A 24,560-nucleotide genomic window follows, 5' to 3' on the forward strand; every position below is an offset into this window, starting at 1 on the left:
CACAGACTGATGGGATGGTTGAGTGACTCCACAGAACTATAACTTCCATGTTGTGCCAACAGGTGTGTGAGGCACAGGTTGACTGGGACTTGCAGGTCTCGGGTGTCCTCGCCGCGTACAGGATGGCCCCCCATGCTGCTACGGGATTTTCCCCATTTTATCTGATGTACAGTCGGGAGGCCGATCCGCCCATAGAGACCCAGCTGGGGCTTTCCGTGCCAGGGCCTAAGTCCAAGTTGGCTGACTATATTAAATTTAACATTGCGAAACTGGCCGAGGCACGGGAGGCTGCACGGCTGAATTCGAGGTCTCGCCAAATCGCTAACGAGCGCTTGCGTGCACGGAAGGTGTACGTGCACGATTGGAAACCGGGCGATAGGGCCTGGCTGCACTGCCCTCATGCGCCGTTGGCTACGTCTCCTAAATTACTGAGGCCGTGGCGGGGACCCGTGGAGGTCGTGCGGGTTGCACGACCCCAGTGTGTACAGATAAAATGGGGAAAGCGACGTTGGTACGTTCACCCCTCCCGGCTGAAACCATTCTCGACACCTTGTGGCCTTCCTTTATGTCATGATGACCGAGCATGTGATGTGACCGGCGACTTGGGGAGGGAAATGTCTTCGCCTGATCCTCACATGTCTTCGCCTGATCCCCTCCCAGGTGTCTCGGGACTGACGGCTGTCGACCAGCGGCAGCCGGATCCCCAAGTCACGGGCGGCTCTTCCAGGCCTGCTCCATGCCTTCCGGGGCTGCCGGAGCCACCGGATGATCGACAACGTCCCGTCCCGTATGACGGACCGGCCAGGCGGACTCGCGCTAGGTCGGGCCACTTTTCATGACTGAATAAATAAGTGGGGGTGCGGGACGCATCGGACGGACGTCCCGTCACAGCGTTCCCCATCCGTCCTACCGCTCTATTGTTCCGTTCTAGGGGCGAGCAGGGGGAGGAGGACCAGGGGGACAAAGAGACTCTGGACAGGTCGGTTTTATAAAAGAAAAGAAAAAAAAATTGTATTCAGTTACTCGTCGGGTTGTACATATGTTCCTTGTTATTACTAAATGGTGTTCAGGGTTGTTGTGTTGTGTTGTGTTACGTTGTGTTGCGTTGAGTTCATGTTACGGGGCGCACGTGTAGAGTGGGGTTTTTTTTTTTTTGTCAGCCGGGCCGGCTGCGAGCTATGTGGGAGGGGGTGATGTAGTGGTGATACGCGCTGGCAGGAGGGATCGTGAGGCAGCGTGTGGTGATTGGTTACATCGAGTGGGTGCTCACATCGCGGTCCGCATAGGCTCCGCCCCCTCGGGAGCGGAGGGCTATGTAAGGCGGTGCGCGCTGGCACTCGGGGAGTTGGTAACCAGAGAAGACGGAAGACGGAGGAAGAGATAGGCCCTGGGACCCCTAGCCTCGCTGCCCTTGTAAGGGCCGGGGTTCTGAGAGGCTCAGAGGCAAGGCCTTGGGATTCACGGTCCGACGCCCTTGTAAGGGCTCGGGCTGTGTAGCCCAGTGGTCGAGACCCGTAGTCTGACAAGAGGGGTCTGATAGCTCCCCGTAGGGAGAGTGTAGCCGGAGAGCCTGAGTCAAGGCAGAGCTAGGCACGCGTACCCTACGGGGGAGACTGAGTACGGCCCGAGCCGAGTGCGCATAGGAGTCTGATAGCTCCCCGTGGGGAGAGCGTAGCCAGAGATCCTGAGTCGAGGCAGAGATAGGTACGCATACCCCACGGGGAAGACGGAGTACGTGGCCGAGTCAGGCACGTGAAAGATAGGTGTTATCTCGGTTGGGACTGTTACGTGTGCAACCGTTGTGAATAAAAGAGTGCTGCCCCGTCAACTCGTCTCCCGCCATTATTGAAGATATTACACAGGAAACAAATGTATTCTGAAATTGAATATGAAAATCAGACAAATTACCATTAACATTCTCTGATTTTATTAATTCTTAAGATTTTTTTCACTCTTAATTGTTCTGGTGGCACACTCCAGGGTCTTCATTACATATTCACTGTATGTCTGGTTTGATCTATACGCTTATGATGCTATTTTTGTCTATTTTTATTCTTGTCAGGCTGGCAGAAATGGAGGCAAAGGTCAGAGTAATCATTGATGACCGAATTCAGAAGTTGGTCCTTCCATCATGAATCCCACCCACTGTGGAGGAGCTGAAAACTGTTGTGAAGGAGACCTTTGGAGTTTCTGATGAGTTCAGTCTTCAGTATTTGGACTCAGAATTTGAAGATTACTTTTATCTTACTACAAGTGACCAAATTAAACACAAAGACACCATTAAGGTTGTTTATGATGCCCCGATTCTTCTTAACTTGGTTAATAAAAGTTTTGGCAGTTCCTTTGGTCAATAGTCAACCGAGTGTGAGTCAGCATCTTATGTAGAGTCAACTGAATCAAATGCAGTGTCACGTGCTAGAACGTCTTCTTCACATGACACCATTATCCTGTCCAGGCGAAGTACCACAGAATGATGTCAGCCATGGCCAAAGCAGTTCCCCATTCCACTGTTTGCATACGAAACTGAGATGTACCTTGAAAGAGCCTCTGAAGACTACAAGAAGAATGGAGCACTTCTGACTACCTCAAAGGTCAAAGCAGACATACTTGAGAAGCTGTCTGAAACCATATATGCATATACAGCCTATCCATCAAGTGCACAGATAAGTGATGTTGCTCAAGCACTTGTCGAGAAATATCCTTTTCTCAAGGAACCCGGCTCTTTCTCAGGTTACTATGGCTGGCAACAAAGCATCAAGTACAAGATGGCAAATTATCGCACCAAACTCCGAAGCTACGGTGTTCCTGAGGTGATATGCAATTCACTGAAGCGCAAGAGCCCTGCAGATCAGAAGTCTGCAAAGAGTGTAAAAAAGCCTAGAAAGGCAGAAGTAAACTACCTCCACCCTTACCCGGCAGGAGAGGATGAAGAGAGTCAAGAACAAGAGAGGATTCAGTTGCTTACTGAAGTAAAGCAAAGGGACAACAACCAAGTGATAAAAGAAAAAATGTCCAAAACATTTGCACACAGAAGAAACAAAATCGTCAATCGAACGCCCAGCATAGATGACATCAAAGCCAGATGGCCAGCTCTATTTGAAGCATCTCACGTGAGTTACAAGTGCATGCTAATTAGAAATATTCCTAGTCATTATTTAAGGCTTCATAGCTGATTTCCTTATTTGTTTTCAGATCCAGGATGGGGTTTCAGAGAATCACAACGGTACATCTTGAATAAAAATTCATGTCCAAGATGTATGAATACGCACCCAGGCTTCTGAGCCTCTTCCACTCCAAGGGCGGAACCATGGGGTTGAAGTTGCAGGCTATCCCACTCAAGGTATCTTCACTGAGTATTATGTTTGCTAATATTAAATTTTTAGGGATTTTGTGATCAAACTGCTCTAATATCATTAGCTTATTAAATAAATCTACAGGAGGTAATGTTAGCCTGTGATTACCTCTACAAAAAGAGAATAAAATAATTCCATACCTTTTTTGTGCTGTCTCAGGGACCAGTCTAATGAAACACTTCCTGTCAATACTGAGGTTTTCCAGGGAACCAGCTGTGCATAGCACAAACTCCCATAAAACCACAACATTTTACACCTTGCTTTTTGTATGGATTAAACAAACATAGACAAAACATATTCTTAGGTTTTTTCGGTAAAGTCACGTAGGTAAAAATTAAAATTAATAAAAGTAAAATAAAAATAATAATTAAAAAAATCACGACGTTTCGGAGGCAACACAAGCTTCCGTCTTCAGGTGGAACCGTCACAGCCCAACAGCTGTATCAAATAAATGAGGGATTACAAGAGATACCACTCCGTATATATAATGGTTGAGGGGGGCTGGGCCAGGAACGGCACACTTTGTATTAATATGGTAAGGTGAGGCTTAAGACTAAGAATAGAATGCATAACAATTGACTGAGCCTTTGTTATGGAGAGGTGCGGTTTGTGACTAACGCCTAGCCTACATAACAAATGCTGCAAATGAGACCAAGCCTCTGCCATGCAGATGGTAATAGGCTACATAACAAAAGACTGAGCCTTTATTATGGAGAGGTTCGGTTTGTGACTGGCCTACATAACAAAAGTGTGAAAAAAGAAAGCTAAGCCTGGTAAAACAGAACTGGCTGTCTATCAGTAACCTGTCTATCAGTAACCTGCGTTAGTCACAAACCGCACCTCTCCATAACAAAGGCTCAGTCAATTGTTATGCAGTCTATTCTTAGTCTTAAGCCTCACCTCACTATATTAATCAAAAGTGTGCAGTTCCTGGCCCTGCCCCCCTCAACCATTATATATACGGAGTGGTATCTCTTGTAATCCCTCATTTACTTGATACAGCTGTCGGGCTGTGACAGTTCCACCTGAAGACGGAAGCTTGTGTTGCCTCCGAAACGTCGTGATTTTCATTTTTATTTTACTTTTATTAATTTTAATTTTTTACCTACGTGACTTTACCGAAAAAACCTAAGAATATGAATCCTTGCAGTCACGAAAGCTTCAAATCTAGAATAGACAAAACATGTTAATGAGTGAGCCTTAGATGTGCTGGTAATCAAATCCTCTTACCTTTGGAGCAGACTAGGTATTGTTTCCCTGTTTCCAGTTTTCATTATAAGCTGTGTTGCTGGTTTTAGCTTCATATTCATAGTTTCTTTTTGTCATTTCAGGCTCCAAGCAATCCTAGCATCAACATGACCAGAGATGTTGTCATTCGGTGTTTGATGATGTACCTTGGGGAATCTACAGATCAACTCTTAAAAGAGTATGATGTAAGTAGAAGTGCATGTTAATATCCCACTCTTCTTTCTCCCATGTCTTGAGAAGGTCAAATCCCAAAAGGCAGCATTAACTATTTCTCCCAGCAAATTTAATTATTGGCAAGCTACAGAGTTTTATAGTTTTGTGGAGTCATGTAAGTATCATTGTCCTCTGTAAATATGTGAAGTTTTTTTTTCCATTAAGGAATTTTAATACTACGGCAAAAATGTGTTACTAAATGCTCACCATCTCAATCTGAATTCACCAACTAGCAGAATTAAAATGACATGAAAATATTATTTTACAAGTACATTATCTCAGATATTTCAAAAACACTGATGTGAATGGGGTGTAATACGTGCAATAGCTATGGGAGCCCCAGGTTTTCTTGACCAAAGGATTGGAAGCCATTTGGGAGATGTTAAATTTTGACCTCCTTTGGCTGTACAGTCTGAACTAAACATTGTTCTTGTTATTTCAGGATCCTGATGAAGACAGTGTCGCAGGACCTTGCTGTACAAAGGATGAACATCTACAACATCAAGACTAATACTTCAGAAGGTCCCGACGACATCGGTATCATGGTAGAGGGCATGAAAGTTCTGACTGCTCTGGGTAACTTTCCAAGGGCTTGCTTCATGCTCGTTGGGTTGGCTTATGAATTGAATCTTGCCTATCCCAAGGAGATCAGGTACACATTGGTAGTCTTCCATAAACTCCTCGAGCTGGATTGTTCAAAGCTGTCCCCAAAAGTGAACAGTCTCAAGAATAAGCTTCTAGCTTAAGAAAAGAGACCCTTGCGAAAAGAAAGGGAATTGTTAAGTCACTGTTCTAACTGTTCAGGTCCCTTTTTTATGGGCCTATTCAACCAAAGGAGCGAGAGGTCAGTGCAGTGGTAGACAGCAAAGCTTGTCATGCAGCAGTAGCTTATAGGGTCCAATAACTGAGTCTGACTGTCAAAGTTCTGCGTTATAGGCCTATACATCTGATAGGCTATCAGAGAGTGCACTCATTTGTCATTGAAAGCTATCTTTATTTTTGTTAAATGTTTGCTTTATTTTTTTGGCTATGTTTCTTGGGTGTTCTAACATTGTGCTTTCTTCTGATGTGACGCTGACCTAGGCCATTGCAAGTGTTTGTTCTAAAGGAATAGATGTAAGATGCATGTAACATCTGTAGGCTGTGCTAGTTTACTTGTTAGGAAGCCATGATTGTAATTGTGCATGTTAAAAAAGATAGGTTCACCCGGATTGTGGATTATGGCTACTAGTATAAGTACAGGGAATGTACGTTAATTCACGTGATGTTTTAGTCTTGTTTAGCTGTTTGAAAAACATATTCGCCCTTAGGATTTCAATTTGCGCATATAAAAAATAATAATTTAAAAGTATTTTTACAGATTTTTCTTTTTTTTAAGTAATCTGTGCCTGTACTGCCCACAAATTATAAATAGACTTCCAGTATTGTATCCCTATTGTACACATACATGGTTTCTGTCTTTCTTTTCTTATAGCCCCTCTGTATTTTGTACTTGTAATATGTTGGATAAACATGTTGAGACAAAATTTCACGAATAAATGTTAACCTGCTGTTCCTTTTCATGGTTCTTATCTTTTTCATGGTGATCGGTTGACTTAACGTAAGTGATTTGTGGCACCATGAAGGCACGATATTGGGTGGATTAAAAATGGAAAAGTTATGGCAACAGACATTCAATATAAGTATTTTATTTAGTAAATACAAATCATTTTGATCCAGATATTTAGTAAGCGTATATCAATTTACCCAGACAATTAGTAAATGTAAATCAATTTCACCCAGATCATTAATAAATAATAATCAGATTCCACCAGATATTTAGTAAATCTATATTACCATTGCTCAGATATTTAGTAAATATAAATCACTTTTTGTTGTAAAATCTATTTGGATTTACACTATTTTTTAGGCTATATAACCCATCATTTGGCATGCTATTACTAAATCCAACACATTTTAACTGTTGCTTTTATTACCATGTACTAACTTTTTTATTTTATTTTAGTTAATGTATTCAATACTTTGTATTCAAAGTTATAGTGCTTAAAATCTATTCAATTATATTACGTGTCACTTTGTTGCCATAATTTTTTAAAGTAACAATGGGTCACATTTTTTACAGTCCAGGCTAGCCTAAATGTTTCTAACTAGCGAAGATGTTCCATTAGGGGGGTCCACGTATTACAAGCATAGAGAAGGGAGGGCATGATCATCCCCGAGAAGACCCGAAGCTTCGTGTGGAGCGGCAGACCAGATAGCTTCCACACAGCGTTATGCAGCCGATGAAAAGATGCCACTGATGATTCGGAGTGAAATCTTTGCTGTGAAACCAGAGTCGGTCATGATCACACTGCCCAGGTATGGAAAACTCTCTCCACAACTGCCCAATCACGAATTGGGAGTTGCAGAAGTGGAATGCCTGATGGTACAAAATACGCAAGCAGGATATCCTTAGGTTTTTTCGGTAAAGTCACGTAGGTAAAAACATTAAAAAGTAAAATAAAATAAAAAATCACGAGTTTTTGGAGGCAACACAAGCTTCCGTCTTCAGGTGGTACCGTCACAGCCACGACAGCTGTATCAAGTAAATGAGAGATTTCAGGAGTAACTCCAGGTGGTACCGTCACAGCCACGACAGCTGTATCAAGTAAATGAAGAGATTTCAGGAGTGACTCCTGAGATTTCAGGAGTAACTCCTGAAATCTCAGGAGTCACTCATTTACTTGATACAGCTGTCGTGGCTGTGACGGTACCACCTGAAGATGGAAGCTTGTGTTGCCTCCGAAACGTCGTGATTTTTATTTTTTATTTTATTTTACTTTTTAATGTTTTTACCTACGTGACTTTACCGAAAAAACCTAAGGATATGAATCATTGCAGTCACGTAAGCTTCAAATCTAGGACCCAAGCAGGAGCTTAGTTTTTGTGGGGCTAATGATAAGGTCCCACCTCTTAGTGGCACACTCCAGGTGCAGCAGCAGCGCCTCCAACTCTTTCTCTGAGTGAGCAGCAATCACCAGATTATTGGCTTACAGCTTCCGACACCTCACCGCCATGCTCCCATGCCCCCTTTATTATTTTGTTCAGAAGAAGAGCCTCTCCATGTTGTTTGGTAGTCTCCTACCCCGAGTAGAGGACTGTCCACCCCTCATTGTGGCAGGAGCCAGAGCCGGTCTACCGGACCTCCTGAATCACGCAGAGATCCAGGCAGTATCGGTCCAGCTCCTGAGAGAGGAGTGGCAACCTCTCCTTCGCAGTGAGCATTCAAACATTCCACGTGGCCATCCGCCGTGGCTTTTTGCTGTTTCTGGAAGAACCCCGAGGGTAAGGATTCTCCTGGCGCCCCCAAATGGGGTTTGGCCAGGAGACGTCATAGACGGCTGTCCCCCGGGGCCTCTGGCACAAGTTTAGCTGGATACTGTTTAAAGGTATAGTGGTAATTAATTGAATGTGGAGGGGTTACCAGCCCCTTGCACTGCACCTGGTGTGTAAACACCAGGAACTAGAGTTGGCTGTGAGCAATACTTGATCTCGGGCCATTGAAGCTGCATGGTTCGTAAGTACGGGCGTTCCTAAGTCGATGACTGTATTTCATTTTACCAGGCCCACTGAGGTAAAGAACTCTTTGTCAAAAGCAACCTGGTCACAAATTATAGCTCAACGAAGTGGCCTGTCACCTGGATATTTATATCAGCAGCCAAATATGTTAAAATATGACTCTAAATGTGGAGGGAAAGAAACCAGAGGACCTGGAGAAAAATGCACACCACCACGGGCAGAGAGACATGAAGAATCCAAAAATGAAGGCGTTAGGTCAAGACCATACCCACTAACGCGTGCATACCAGGCGATGGAGATAACATCTCCTAGCCATCGTGGTGAATAGCTGACACACCTCTGGGAACAGTAAAAGTTGCTTCGGCACCACTGATATTTTTTAATTTGCTTAATTTGTTGAGGCATTGAGCGAAAGTGTACGAACTTGTTGATTTAGTTGTAGACTCTGTTGTTGTTGAAGTTGTGAAGGCTGAGAGATATATAATCAAATGAACCCGAATTACATTTGTATATTTTATTATATGAAGGGATCCAAGGAAGTCCTGAGATTAATCTTAATTCAATCATACTCCACGAGGGAAGCAATGTCATTAGGGACACTTGGTGCAGTCTCACTGGGATAGGTCAGTAGGCAGTAGCAGAGCAAGGGGATTTAAGAGGGTGGAGAGGGCTGGTTGTGGATCGATAATTTGCTGGGTCATTGTGATTATTGAAAGAGAGGAGGACAAGATGGCAGCCAAGACTGGGATATCGATGTGTGAATAAAGAAAGCCCTTCTCCATATGTTGAGCCTGTGTGTTCCTTCTTCGACTAGGATAGCACACCGGTGTGTTGTTTATGTGACAAACCTTACTAATTGGCTGTGTCAGGTGATGGCGAGTTCAAACACATTTATATATACACGGTCTAACCAAAAAACCTATATTATGGATAATATTGGTCGCGAAAGCCTACGTGTTTTCCTGGAGGATATCTGCCTGCCTGAGCTGCTGCTGCCTGCATCTTCCGAGTTGCTGCTCCCTGGATCTGTCCGAGTTGCTGCTCCCTGCATCTGCCCGAGTTGCTGCTCCCTGCATCTGCCCGAGCTGCTGCTCCATGAATCTGCCCGAGCTGCTGCTCCATGGATCTGCCCGAGCTGTTGCTCCATGGATCTGCCTGAGCTGCTGTGCCCTGGATTTGCCCGAGCTGCTGCTCCATGGATCTGCCCGAGCTGCTGCTCCCTGGATCTGCCCGAGCTGCTGCGCCCTGGATCTACTCGAGCTGTTGCTCCATGGATCTGTCTGAGATGCTGTGCCCTGGATCTGCTCGAGCTGCTGCGCCCTGGATCTACTCGAGCTGTTGCTCCCTGGATCTGCCCGAGCTGCTGCGCCCTGGATCTACTCGAGCTGTTGCTCCATGGATCTGCCTGAGATGCTGTGCCCTGGATCTGCCAGAGCTGTTGCTCCATGAATCTGCCCGAGTTGCTGCTCCATGGATCTGCCTGAGCTGCTGTGCCCTGGATTTGCTCGAGCTGCTGCTCCATGGATCTGCCTGAACTGCTGTGCCCTGGATCTGCCCGAGCTGCTGTCCCCCTGGATCTACCAGAGTTGCTGCTCCCTGCATCTGCCCGAACTGCTGCTCCCTGCATCTGCCCGAGCTGTTGCTCCATGGATCTGCCCGAGCTGTTGCTCCATGGATCTGCCTGAGCTGCTGTGCCCTGGATTTGCCCGAGCTGCTGCTCCATGGATCTGCCCGAGCTGCTGCTCCCTGGATCTGCCCGAGCTGCTGCGCCCTGGATCTACTCGAGCTGTTGCTCCCTGGATCTGCCCGAGCTGCTGCGCCCTGGATCTACTCGAGCTGTTGCTCCATGGATCTGCCTGAGATGCTGTGCCCTGGATCTGCCAGAGCTGTTGCTCCATGAATCTGCCCGAGTTGCTGCTCCATGGATCTGCCTGAGCTGCTGTGCCCTGGATTTGCTCGAGCTGCTGCTCCATGGATCTGCCTGAACTGCTGTGCCCTGGATCTGCCCGAGCTGCTGTCCCCCTGGATCTACCAGAGTTGCTGCTCCCTGCATCTGCCCGAACTGCTGCTCCCTGCATCTGCCCGAGCTGCCGCTCCCTGGATCTGCCCGAGTTGCTGCTCCCTGAATCTGCCCGAGTTGCTGCGCCATGGATCTGCTCGAGTTGCTGCTCCCTGGATCTGCCAGAGTTGCTGCTCCCTGAATCTGCCCGAGCTGCTGCTCCCTAGATCTGCCCGAGCAGCTGCTCCATGGATCTGCCCGAGTTGCTGCTCCATGGATCTGCCCAAGCTGCTGCGCCATGGATCTGCTCGAGTTGCTGCTCCCTGCATCTGCCCGAGCTGCTGCTCCATGGATATGCCCAAGCTGCTGCGCCCTGGATCTGCCGAGCTGCCGCTCCCTGGATCTGCCCGAGTTGCTGCGCCCTGGAATCTGCCCGAGTTGCTGCGCCCTGGATCTGCCCAAGCTGCTGCGCCCTGGATCTGCCGAGCTGCCGCTCCCTTGATCTGCCCGAGTTGCTGCTCCCTGGATCTGCCCGAGTTGCTGCTCCCTGGATCTGCCCGAGTTGCTGCTCCCTGCATCTGCCCGAGTTGCTGCTCCATGGATCTGCCCGAGCTGCTGCTCCATGGATCTTCCAGAGCTGCTGCGCCCTGGATCTGCCCGAGTTGCTGCTCCATGGATCTGCTCGAGTTGCTGCTCCCTTGATCTGCCCGAGCTGCTGCACCCTGGATCTGGCCGAGCTGCTGTGCCCTGGATCTGCCCGAGTTGCTGCTCCCTTGATCTGCCCGAGCTGCTGCACCCTGGATCTGGCCGAGCTGCTGTGCCCTGGATCTGCCCGAGTTGCTGCTCCCTGGATCTGCCCGAGCTGCTGCTCCCTGGATCTGTCCGAGTTGCTGCTCCCTGGATCTGCCCGAGTTGCTGCTCCCTGCATCTGCCCGAGTTGCTGCTCCATGGATCTGCCCGAGCTGCTGCTCCATGGATCTTCCAGAGCTGCTGCGCCCTGGATCTGCCCGAGTTGCTGCTCCATGGATCTGCTCGAGTTGCTGCTCCCTTGATCTGCCCGAGCTGCTGCACCCTGGATCTGGCCGAGCTGCTGTGCCCTGGATCTGCCCGAGTTGCTGCTCCCTTGATCTGCCCGAGCTGCTGCACCCTGGATCTGGCCGAGCTGCTGTGCCCTGGATCTGCCCGAGTTGCTGCTCCCTGGATCTGCCCGAGCTGCTGCTCCCTGGATCTGTCCGAGTTGCTGCTCCCTGGATCTGCCCGAGCTGCACCTTGACTCAAGCCCAGTTAATATCATCGCTTGAGTGGTGCTTCAGTATTAACCACTGATTGTCCTACCACCACACCTACCCGTCTTGTTCTGTGATGAGTTTGCTGTGCTCTACAACCAGCTTGTCTTGTTTAAGCTAAGCTCATCACCTGATATGGGCTACTCAGTTCAATACCTTAGGAGCCTCCATCCCCTTACCCCTGATGAATTTCGGGTTGACTGGTGGACGGAGGAGCCCTGTATGGAGGTTTGAATATTAGAGCCAGTGAGGACTGATGGTTCCAATTCACTGTCTACTCATACGATCTCCGTAATCTCACGTCTGCATTGTACCCAAGAGATCCAGATTCCCAGATGCCCATCCCCATCGGCCTCGGGATAGGATTACTATACTTGAGCTACAAAATAGAAGCATCAGTGGCAAGGAGCCTGTACTAAAGTTTATGCTTGTGAACGCTAGGTCCGTCGTGCAATGGGCCCCTTTAGTACGTGACACGATTGCTATCGGCTGTCCTCACCTAGCTTTTATTACTGAGACCTGGTGTCGACCTGGAGTCAGTCAACCTTTGGCTGATTTAGTCCCAGATGGGTAATCAAGATTGCATATTCCCAGACCAAGTAAAACGAGAGGTGGCGGTGTGGCTGTGATCTTTCAGACTGGTCTCATCTGTGCCATGTGCCCTGGTCCCAAAGTTGGGTCATTTGAATACATAATCGTGCGTTGTGCCATGAATGGGAATCAGGGCCTGTATTTCACTCTTGTTGAAAGGCAACGTGGAAGCAAAGGTGATTTACATCTCAGCTGGCTGAGGTTATCTCTCCCTTGTTCCTGGAATTCCCTCGCACATTGTGCTGGGGGATTTCAACACATGGATGACCCATCTGACGGTTTGGCTACAGACCGTTTGGATACCATGGGTTCCATGAGATTTTCTAAGTTTATTCAGGGCCCAACCCATGATAACGGCCACACGATTGACATGGTATTCACCCAGGGGTATCAGTTGGGGCCATTACATTTTTGTCCGCACTCTGGACTGATCACGGGGTGAATCATGCTGAGATCAAGTGTCTTCCCACCCCACTCCGACGGTCTGGGGGAGTTTAGGGAGGCTAGGTTCATCCCCAAAGGCTAAATACCCCTTCTGGATTTCATGACGCCTTATTGGCGTCATGTAATCCAGATATTGTGGGTTTACTCTCCAAGACACCGTCGTGCTAAACTAGTAACGAATTGGCACGTTTGTTTACGTGTCAAACCTTATTAATCGGCTGTGTCGGGTGGTGGCAGGTTTAACAACACATTTATATTTAAGCGATCTAACCAAAAAAACCTCTTATGGAGCACAAGCAATGTCACCAGAGTTAATAGCAACATAGTTATCATATTTGTGAACTGTATAAACATTTACATTCCCATGCATCACCTACAGAATCAGAATCCTTATTTAGACTGGAAAAATCTCATGAACTATAAAGCTCTTTTTCACATGGTTCAATATAATCATCACAGGTATCGTTTTTTCTGACGAAATTATGCGTAAAATGAGTGGTTAAAATAATATATAAAACAATTTCGATTGCTAGGCCGGAAAATGCAATCGAATATTATGATCTGATGACTCGAATGATTTAAGCCTCAGATAACCCTCTAGTCGTAAAATAAAACAGACCCAAAGAGTCAAAAGGGGATGATGCAATGGAAGACCGGAGCAGAGGAGTAAACCAAACCTCGTTCCTTAATGGAACGGGTGAAGTGTGTTTTGTAACACAAGCCCGGTGTTAAACAATCAGTTCAGGTAATGCCTGGGTGACGATTTTGCACGTGGGGAAAAAAACATTTTCAAATCACACTGCCAGCGTTTCTTGTGCGCCTTGTCAAGCAAGGGCTGAATAAGCTATATTCAAATCTACGGAACCCATTTTGCCTGTATCAATATTGTGAAAAAATAATACGTTTTACCCCGTCCTGCAAGAATACGGGAGTTGTATTATCACAAAGCATCAATTCTGTATGAACCACACAATACTGGTGATAAAACATGCAAACGAATGTACTGTGAGAATAATAATAATGTATTCGTTGACCTTGAAACTGACTGGTCTACAGCAGAGACAACCTCCTCTATGGTCTAGTCTCTGCACCGGTGTTAGAACAGAGAACAACGCTAAAAGGCGAACGGCACAAGGCAATGCAAATATCAAACCTTAAATCGCTCTGGTTGGCCGTTTAACCTGCGGGAACCTTTTTGTCGGTATCAAGGTGATGCAACACAAATTGGATGTATGCTTTGCGGCAATTCTACAGGTTTTAAGATGTTCAAACACCAATTAGACACCCATTCCATTGCATCGAGTCTGCATTAACCACACTACTCTATGGGGGATTGTGTGACTTTAGAAAAAATTGGTGATGAGGGAAGCTTAAAAATAAACTGACACCTTGAACATAACCATTGTCTGTTGGATATCTTCCCGTAAAACATCTGTAAAGGATTATGAACTAAAATATTTTAGGAATGTTTTTCCCCTTTTTTTCTGGCAACAAAACTGAAACCTTTTACGAGGAATCATGTCTGCATTAACCACAATACTTGTGGTCAGAATGCGAAAAAAACATACTCTGATAATATATGCATTGTCCTTGAAACTGATTGATCTACACCAGAGACAGAAAGTTGTCCTTGAAACTGATTGGTCTAAAGCTGTCTGGTGTAGACCAATCCGTTTCAAGGGCAATGCATATATTATCAGAGTATGTTTTTTGTTTGCATTTTGACCACAAGTCTTGTGGTTAATGCAGACATGATTCCTCGTAAAAGGTTTCAGTTTTGTTGCCAGAAAAAAGGGGACAACCCTATTCTTATATTTTGGTACTGGCAAAGGAGGCCTCATGATAAAATATTTTATTTTACCAGGTAAGGCCCACTGAGCTATTAGCTCTTTTTTTCAGAAATGACCTTGCCACAAATGACAGCTGAAGGAAGTAGCTTAGCATCGTGTGGAAATTTATAGCAGACATTATTTAAGCAGTTGTTTGTAAATCTGGATGGAAAAACAGCAGGACCCGGAGAAAAATACACACGACCACAGGGAGAACATGCAGCAGGCATCAAGGTTGGGATCGAACCCACGACTTCCTGCATATCAGGCGAGGGAGATAACATCTCGTCACCTTGAGATGTTTTTTGTGAAAATTGGTATGTCTGGCCAATGCCATTTACGTTGCTATTCATTTGTAATGAGAGAAAATCATAGACCCCATAAAAGGGGCTCAAGTTGTAATTCAACGCCACGCACTCCTTGGTGTTACCACTGGATGTATCGTAGCACAGCACAAACCCTTGCCCATCATAGGTAGGTCTGGTTACATCCTTGAAAATAGTCGCAGTCAGCAAATCCGCGATCTACAAACTCAAAAGCAACCAATAGGAAAACTCGAGTTTGGTTGACGGTTCCGAATGACACCCACCCCATCCTGTTGTTTGAAGTTACCATACATCAGGGGTGTCAAACATACGGCCCACGGGCCAGACCCAGCGCCTAAAGCCCATTCCTCCGGCGTGCCACGTGTTTTAATATTTACGAGCTATTATACATTTTAGTTTTAAAGCTTCTATCTCAATCCAACTCTCTTTTCCCACACATTCTAACCCCACCTCTCGATGCCCTCGCCCAGACATCCACCCCCACCACTCCCTCTCCCCCACCACCCCCACCCGGTTCACCCGCGCATGTGTGGTGGTGATGTTGGAACACGCACACACCAAACCGGGCGACTTACAATACTTACCGGTGCGGGTGATTGTGTCATCCCTGACCAGGCCTCCTGAGGGAAGGGGGCTGTGGGGTGTGTGTGATCCCACAGAACCCCGCCCCTCGATGGGAAGTAGTACAAACCTGTTCTAGGTGGTTGTGTTATCAAGCACCAGGGCCTCCTGAGGGGAGACGGCTGGGGGGTGCGTGTGATCCCACAGAATGAGGTCCAACCCAGTACACGGCGCGAAAACAGGAGCAACCAAGGCCGGCGACGGCCTTCGTGACCTGTTACAACTGTGGCCTCCGGGGCCACGTTGCTTCATGGTGCTGGGCTCCGCGGCAGCCCGAATCAGGACCTCGACCGGACGATACCCAAGTTCCCAAGTCATCACAGCATTCTCCGGGAAGTCGCGGCACCACACATGCTCGGCCCCCACACACATTACACACGACTCACCGCGCCGAGCTTGACAATTCTTGTGCTTCGGGTGTCGGTTCGGTGAGGGGAGGTGGGTTTGTACGGGAGCTCGGACCAGGTCAGTGGTCCGAGTTGACTCATAGGGTAGTTGCTGCGTCGGCCGGGTCGTCTTTGGTTACAGGATCAATTGAGGGTGTCGAGGTTCGGGTGCTAGTTGATACAGGGGCATCGGCAATGGTCATTTCCGACCTCATTTATAACATACTCCCCGTTCAATGTCGGCCGTTACTTCCAGTTGACATTCCGTGCTATGCGGCAAACGGAGGATCTTTGGGCATCATTGGTCAAATCTGGGCAAGAATTTGCATTGGAAATATTAAACTGTCCAGGCCAGTCTTGGTTTCATCCTCTCTCGCAGTCCCATGTTAATTTGGAACGGATTTTTTGGCTAAGATTCCGATTAAAATCCTCATTGACCAAGGCTGCATTGAGCTTTCTTCGGGCCACCGCATAGCGTTTTTGGCCTCCCCTAGCAGTCTACGTACGGCTTGCAGGACTGTACAAGCGGTGGTTACCCAGACGGTACACGTACCGCCAGGGTCGCAGATGTTGGTGCCCCTACGGTTGTGGAAACCTCTCGGTGTGGGTATGACGGATCATGGTGTCCTGTTGGGTCCGTCTAACGCAGCGGTAAATGGTTTGGATTTGGCGGTGGCACAGACTATAGTGAGGGGTGACAGGGACTCCTGCGTCATGGTCCTAAATGCGGGATCACGGACGGCTGTGGTACCACAGGGGACCGTGCTGGCTCACGTGGTGCCGGCACCCATTGGGGAGCCGGTGATAGGGCATGTGAACACTGATCCTGCTCCGCATCCGCATTTGGGCCGTGATCAAGGGTGGCTGGATTCGCTTTCTTCCGGATCCAGTGACCTGTCCAGTTCACAACCTGTCGCATTGCGCACCCTGTTACTTGAATTTTCCAATGTTTTCAGTAAACATAAATATGATATCGGCTGCACTAACTTGTTGCGCCACCACATCGACACGGGTGACGCCGCCCCCATTCGTCAAAATCCGTTCCGGCTAAGCCCCTCCTAAAAGGAACATGTCAAATCGTCTGTTAATGACATGTTGTCTGCTAACACTCCCTAGCATGGACGATATTTTTCCACATTAGACCTGCTATCGGAATTTGGCAACTCCCCCTTGACGAGGAGTCAAGACCCAATATCCGCTTTTCGGGCACCTTTGGGCCTGTTTCAGTTCAATCGGTTCCCTATGGGACTTCTCAGCTCCCGCGACATTCCAACAGTTAATGGAATTAGTTTTGGCTGGTCTCCAATGGGATAGCTGTTTGATTTACTTGGACGACGTTATTGTTTTCAGCAGGACGTTCGAGGAACACCTCGAACGACTGCGGGTGGTATTCCTGAAAATGCGGTCCACTAATTTGAAATTTAAGCTGCAGAAGTGCCACCTCCTCCGGGAATCCGTGCGGTACTTGGGGCACATTGTGAGTCGTTCAGGTATCTCTATGGATCCCGCTAAGACACAGTGTGTCAGCTCATGGCCTACGCCCACTTCGGTCAGTGAGGTCCGTAGCTTCATCGGGTTTGCCTCCTACTATTGGCGGTTCGTCGCAAACTTTTCCACCATAGACAAACCCCTCCACACCTTGATGGCAAAGAGCGTAAAATTTTATTGGGGACAGGAGGAAGAGACCGCTTTCCGTTCCCTTCGTGATGCCCTGGTGAGTGCTCCGCCCTTGAGTTACCCTGGATGGAGGGTTGCACCATTATAACATTGTTGTGCCCACTGCCCTGCGGGGTAAGGCCATTTGGGCGGTACACGAGCGCTTGTTGCACCTGGGTGTGCATAAGACATTGGCCACACTTAAGCTGGACTTCTTCTGGCCTGGCATGGCTGAAGACGTCGCTAATTTATTGAAAGGGTGTGTGCAGTGCACGCGGCAGAAACCGCCGGCGAAACCCTGTTGTCCACCTTTGCAATTGATTAGGGTCTCCCGCGTAAATGAATTAGTTGCTCTGGACATCCTTGGTCCATTTCCCACTACCCCGTGTGAGAATAAGTATTTGCTAGTGGGAGTCGAGTATTTATCACGATGGCCTGTGGCCTGGCCGCTCCACAACCAGTCGGCAGCGACGATCACTGAGGCATTCCTTAATGGCTATGTAATGGACAAGGGTGCTCCCGAACATCTTCTGACCGATCAGGGCAATTCATGTTCTTCAAAATTGTTGCGGGAGGTGTGCGATTTGTTGGGAACAAAGAAAGTACTCACGTCACCATACCACCCGCAGACGGATGGCATGGTTGAGCGGCTGCACAGAACTCTGACCTCCATGTTGAGCCATCAGGTCAGCGAATCCCAGTTCGACTGGGATTTGCATATTCCCGGAGTCCTGGCTGCATATAGGATGGCTCCTTATGCATCTACCGGCTACTCACCGTTTTTAATGTACAGGAGAGAACACGACCCCCGGATTGATGTCCAGTTACGAGCCGCGCCCAACAAGGCTAAATCTGAAATTTCTGACTCCGTGCGCTTTACCCTTCAAAAGCTTTCCGAAGTGCGGGAGGCTTCCAGGGAAAATACCAATTTGCGCCAATCGGAAAAAGAGCAGCTGAGGGTTCCCGTACTTCTGCACATGAGTGGGTGCCAGGGGACGGAGCCTGGTTGCACTGTCCACAGGTACCGGTGGGTATATCGCCCAAATTGTTTAAACCCTGGAAAGAGCCAGTTGATGTGATTCGGGTCATTTGACCACAGTGTGTCCAGATCCGCTTGGGGCAGGGGAGTTGGTTTGTACATCCCTCATGCCTCAAGCCTTTCATCACTCTGCGTGAGTTCACTCCATCTCCACACCGCAGGGGCCGAGTCAGATGTGTCCGGTGAGGTGAGGTGTGTTTCCGCTGAGGTTGGTCCTCAGCAGAGTCGTGTGATCCCATTCTCAGGTACCATGCACCTAACGTCCCCCGAGCCGCCGCCTGTGCCGTCGCCTCCAGATTCGGGAAAGGAGAACCCGTCCACCCGGCCGACTGCTCTTCATGAGGAGCCGGCTTCGAAGGGACATTTGCATATTTCTTCCGGGACCTCCAGCGAGAGCGAGCCCACCTCTCCTGGGGGCCCGGGCACACGGACTTGATCAAAGACTCTTCGGTTTTTGTGATCCCCATACACACCCGCTCCCACACCATCAGTTGGTTGTCGCACTCGGCAGGCCGTATCGGTCATTGGCTGAACCTGGCCTTTATTGTGCGTGTGGGTGTTGTTACATGGTGAGGGTGGAAGATGTTGGTGATGGAACGGGTTCTGAGCATTCGTGTTTTATTGCATTTTGGTTTTTTTCTCGTGGTTCTTGTTCTATACTTCCGCCATCTTTCCTGTTCATTACTGTACATTTGTAGATAGTGTATGTATTGTATAGGTGGGCTTGGGTATTTATTTGTTAATTGTTATTGTTGAGGCACAAATAGGGGTTTTACTCGCTTTATTCACTTTATATTGCTAGTCACCTTGTTCATTTTAATAGGGGGGGGTGGCAGCCGTGACGGCTGAGTGTTACGAAGTGGGGGTGATGTAGTGACATCACGGATGTCACTGTGTAATGCCGGCTCTAGAGAGGCACGATGTGCGGTGTATTGACATCGCTGGAACCACGTGTATGTGGGTGGAGTACCGGCCCTGGAGGGTGCTCGGTGAGCGCTGACAGCGCTGGATGGCACCACGCTCTAAGTGCAGTGCCGACCCCTACAGGATACGGTGTGAGAGTGTTGGCCACAGGGAATGGGGATACTATAGGCCGTGGCACTCTGGTTGACCCCAGAGGACACGTGACCGGTTATGTCTACAACAGGGCCCCCAAGTGGGGGCTAGGGGTGGTCACATGTTAGGGCCAAGATCCTGCTCGAGGGTTCTCGAAGGTGATCGTGGCTAAGAACGGAGCCAGCCACTCCACGGAGGATATAAGCCGGGTCCCCGAAAGGGACCAGCTGCTGTTGTTCATCCTGAAGAAACCTTAATCTACTTTCTACTTCCTACAGAGTCCAACACGTGGACCTGGACTCAAGCTGTGGTCCGGTCCATTGTAGCTAGTTACTGCGTAATTAGTGCAGTTAGCCTGGTGATCCACCACCATAGGTTGTTATAGTGTTAAGGGGTAATTACCCCGTGTGTTGGTATTAATAAATGTGTTGCCTCCAAAGAGTACGTCTGCGACTCAGTTGAATCCACTACACAAGCAATGAAAGGTAGCGAGATCCCAATCCGATTGTTCTGAACTTTGATGCAATTACAAAAAAAAAATTAAGCATTTTAAACTTTACGTGGTTTTGTTGCCATGGATTTAGCTTTCCCGTTTTTTTAAAGCTGATTTTCAGTAAATTGATACAGTATTATTATGCTTTTCACTTGTGTGGCCCGTGGGAGATGCATTTGAATCCAAATCGGCCCGCTGTCCAATGGAGTTCGACTCGTGCCCAAACATCAACCCAAACATAAGAATAGGGGTTTTCCCCTTTTTTCTGGCAACAAAACTGAAACCTTTTTACGAGGAATCATGTCTGCATTAACCACAATACGTGTGGTCAAAATGCAAACAAAAAACACACTGATAATATATGCATTGTCCTTGACACTGATTGGTCCACATCAGAGACGGCTTTCTTTTGAGCCTTGTCTCAATTGGTGCTAGACCAGAGGACGCCTTTTGGCATCTTCGGTTGCCTGAAAAAAGGGGAAAAACCCTATTCTTATTCATATTGTTATGTTTTTTCGGTAAAGTCACGTAGGTAAAAAATTAAAATGAATTAAAGTAAAATAAAATAAAAATAAAAATCACGACGTTTCGATTGCAACACAAGCAATCATCATCAGGTATAAATGAAATAGCAACAAAAAATTCTATTTTATTTTACTTTTATTAATTTAAATTTTTTACCTACGTGACTTTACCGGAAAAACCTAAGAATATGAATCCTTGCAGTCACGAAAGCTTTAAATCTAGAATTGAACCCTATTTTTGTATTTTGGTACTGGCAAAGGAGGTCGAATGATGTAGATCAACTCAAACGTTAAACAGGAAGTATTTTTTCATGTAAAATATGATTAATATTGTCGAGTGTTGAACATAACTTGAATACAATGAAAAAAAAATGTAGTGTGCAATACTGTATACAGACATTTTTAAAAATATATATTTGGAATTTGAGTATTTTACCCGTGGCCAATAATGCAAACGTAGTATCCGTGTACAGTATTGTAGTACACTATGGGAAAACATCGCAAATGGCTCAACCCTCGCTGCCTCCTCCTCACTCGAGGCTGGGAACGCCGCCACGTGGCCTGGGACCCGCAATGGGGCCGCGTGCGAGACGAGATGGAGACAAAATGGCGCCTCGTGCGTTCTTCTTCCACGGCAGCAGCGGCGGCGTCATCATCGCGAGCAGTGCAGTTACGATGCCGTGCAGCAGGAATCTCGCGGGGGTGCGATCAGCAAACTATACCTCAATACATTTAGGCGTGAAAAAGCCCTAATACCGCGATAGCTAAACCCGCTAGAGAAAATAGGGGTTTGCTATACCGACATTTCAGGTGCGTTTATGTGCTTTACTTTGCACGTGTCAATCGACGTGCTGGACAACACATGGTATTTGGTGTTATCTTTGATTATTTTCACTCGTTAAAAATCAACAAAACATCTGAACATAGGAGGTGTTAAGATGTTCAAACACCAAATAGACACCTATTGCAATATATAACTGCTCAACCCGAGCTATCAATGCTTTGATAATTGTATTGTCTTTGTACATCTCGCCTTTTGGCATTATCTGGTCTAAGACTGGTGGTGACACAAGGTCACGAAGGAGGCTGTGTCTGGTGTAGGCCAATCAGAAACAAAGACAATACATTTTTTCCGAGCGTGCTTGTTTGCATGTTTTACCGCAACCATGATGTCTTGCGATAGGTGCATCTATTTGGTGTTTAAACATCTTGACACTCCCTGTTGCATTATCGCCGGAAAGGGTAATGCCTATTCGGTGTGTGTTTGCAATGCACTTGTGCAGGTTTTCTATATACTAGCCTATAGCAGTAAATCTGAAACAAAAAAAAGCGAAAAGCAACGCGTGACGTAATATTTATTGCATCCATTCGTGCGCAATTTGTAAGGCTGCCGTGACGCAGACTTATTTAATTAAAAGATTATAATCCCTTGTTCATCAAGACGTCTTTTTTACTTCTGTAGAGGAGTAAAATGGGGACGTGACGTCATGCGCGCTATGCGGTGCGATGACGTCATGTCTCCTTGTGATATTTAAGGGGGACCCCGTGACGAAAGCGGGGTCATTGTGGGAGCCCGGATGGAGAGAGGTTGAAGAGACAGCCAGGGATAGAGCTCAGGGAGTCTGGAGAGAAGCCAGCTGAAGTTGTGGAAGGTGCTGCTATTCCCGGTCGGTTGGTGTTGGCTGATCCCCCGATCCGACTCGAGGTAGAGAGCCCAAGAGCTAGCCGAGCTAGGGACAGACAGAGCCGAGGGTCCACGTGAAGGACCCAGTGTAGGGCACCTACCTCTGGTGAAGTTGTCTCAACCCTTATTAATAAACCGGCGCAAGCCCTTACATGAAGACCTGCCTTCACGTCGTCATTAAGTACACAACACTTCTATGTTTCAATAGCGTTACGGAGATCGCGTGACGTGAGGGTTCTGCCTTTGTAGTGAGGGTTGTAAGTTGACGCCGAGGAGGGGGGAGGAGGCGCCTCGCCCTCCCATGTGGAGTGACGTCACCCGCTAATTATTATTAATGGAGGGGGGGTGTCCATTTGGAGGACGTCGCCTGTTCGTGAGTATTAATGAGGGGGGCTGGGCGACGTGGAGTGACGTCACGCGCGTTACACACTGACATTATTGAGTAACTATAGTAGTAAATAAACTGTATTCAATTATATTGTACAAGTGAGTGAACCATGTTTTGTGATTGATGCTCTATTAAAAATCCCGGCATTATAAGGTTCACATTTGTAATATGATGACCGTCAAGGAAATTGACCTGTCAAATCTAAACAGATAAGTAGACGATACCTCCTTCCCATCTCTGACCCTGGTTACATTCTGCAAAACGATGCTATCCCAGGTTTGCACCACACTAGGACTCGTATCCAATAGACAGGGTCCTTGTAAATACGCACAAGACAATCGGTTCAAGCGAAGCCCGGCTCTGCTGATGAGACACTGATTGTTGAAGCCGGCCCAGAGTTATTTGCTTATGTTGAACCAATGCTGCTGAAGACGTGCACTCCCACAAGGCCATGTGGCTGACGGGATGTGTAAAGATTAATATTTAGTTGTTTAACGTGAAGGGATAGATGGAAGGAGACGTAGTGTCTAACTTGTATATATTGTCACCTATATAATTCACACAAAACTAAAAAGCGAATGCTAATTTCGTATCGTTATTTAGTACAATATTGTAATTGTCCCAACATGCTGAACGTCTGCAGCAAAACGAGGTGGTGCGACTTACGTGGATATGATGTCGTGGTCTGCGCGTCACCTGCACAAAAAAATACGAATATTCATCTTTTGCAAATAAAATACTTTCGTGTTGATTGCAATTATAAGTATACTCGCTATGCCTAATTGCAATGCGTTATAGAGACCGCGTGAAAGTGATGTGTTTTTGTTTAACTTGTAAGCGTAATTCGCAAGTCACGTACCCGTGTGGGCTGTGAGTAAAATCCACAGCAGAAGATGCGGACAACGCCACCCCGCTGCCATGTCCGCCGATCAAGGTCAACACCTCAAACTGCGCTCTGAACAAATATCCGAATATTTGTTTCGACTGGAGGAGGAGGAATGAGGTAGGGAGGGGGGAGGGAGGAGGAGGGAGGGGGAAGGGTGGGGGAGGAGGGAGGAAGAGGAGGGAGGAGGAATCCGATGAGCTATGAATCTCTTTTTCACGGATATCCGGTAGGGGGCGGATCAGTAAAGTTACAACAACAAACATTTCAACAACAATAGAAGTGCAACATCGAAAAAAGTAAGCGAGTCACTAAATATAAATAATAATAAATATAACGTATGAGTAACTTGAATTGCAGCGCATATATTGTGTTATAGCTTGTGTTACAATCGAAACGTCGTGATTTCTTTTATTTTATACCTACGTGACTTTACCGAAAGAACCAAAGAGTATGGATTCCTGCAGTCACGAACGCTTCAAGTCAAGATTTAAAAAAAATCGTCTAATCTTCCGTGAATATTTAGCCGTTTATATGATACGTCACTGACCCGAGTGGTAAATAATGGTTTAAATTAACCCCCACGACTTGGCACGGTGTTGGGAATGCTCACCTCTCCTCGCATGCTGTGAGTCACGATGGAACGCCTGTTCACAATGTCCCATTTTTTCAGAAGAAAATACAGACTACAGGTTGCAACAAAATAAAATTACACCCGAAGCCAGGTTGGTCCAGAATTGGTTGTTTTTCAAAAATGTAAACACAATAAAGAACAAGCACGCAGAGCGAGCATGCTCATACCACGGACGCATGCCCATAGAGTGTTGGTGGTGGAGCATCAATATCATGCACCATGAACTACATGGTAGAGGTTTTTTGGGTTAGAGCGCGTAAATATGTCGTTAAAACCCACCACCACCCGACACAGCCAATTAGTAAGGCGCCGTCCATAAATGACGTAACGCGATTTTGGACGATTTTTG

At 47.1% G+C, this 24,560-nt stretch overlaps 1 protein-coding gene across 5 annotated transcripts in view; it reads right to left on the minus strand.

The window, feature by feature from the left end:
- Nucleotides 1-23,674, minus strand: part of LOC133359879 (deleted in malignant brain tumors 1 protein-like) — a 144,005-nt gene extending 120,331 nt beyond the window's left edge. For 3 of the 5 annotated variants that reach the window (XM_061578440.1, XM_061578438.1, XM_061578436.1), the window contains exons 1-2: nucleotides 23,554-23,674; nucleotides 23,361-23,390 (exon numbers count right to left, since the gene is read on the minus strand). In XM_061578440.1, coding sequence (XP_061434424.1) covers nucleotides 23,361-23,390; nucleotides 23,554-23,614 — 91 coding nt within the window. In that variant the 5' untranslated portion in view covers nucleotides 23,615-23,674. The remainder of the gene's footprint in view (nucleotides 1-23,360; nucleotides 23,391-23,553) is intronic. The other 2 variants (XM_061578441.1, XM_061578439.1) reach the window with 2 other exon arrangements.
- Nucleotides 23,675-24,560: the final 886 nt, after the last annotated feature.

This window comes from Lethenteron reissneri, chromosome 66, assembly GCF_015708825.2.
Source record: "Lethenteron reissneri isolate LAM-NWPU_2019-01 chromosome 66, ASM1570882v1, whole genome shotgun sequence".
Lineage (NCBI taxonomy): Eukaryota > Metazoa > Chordata > Hyperoartia > Petromyzontiformes > Petromyzontidae > Lethenteron > Lethenteron reissneri.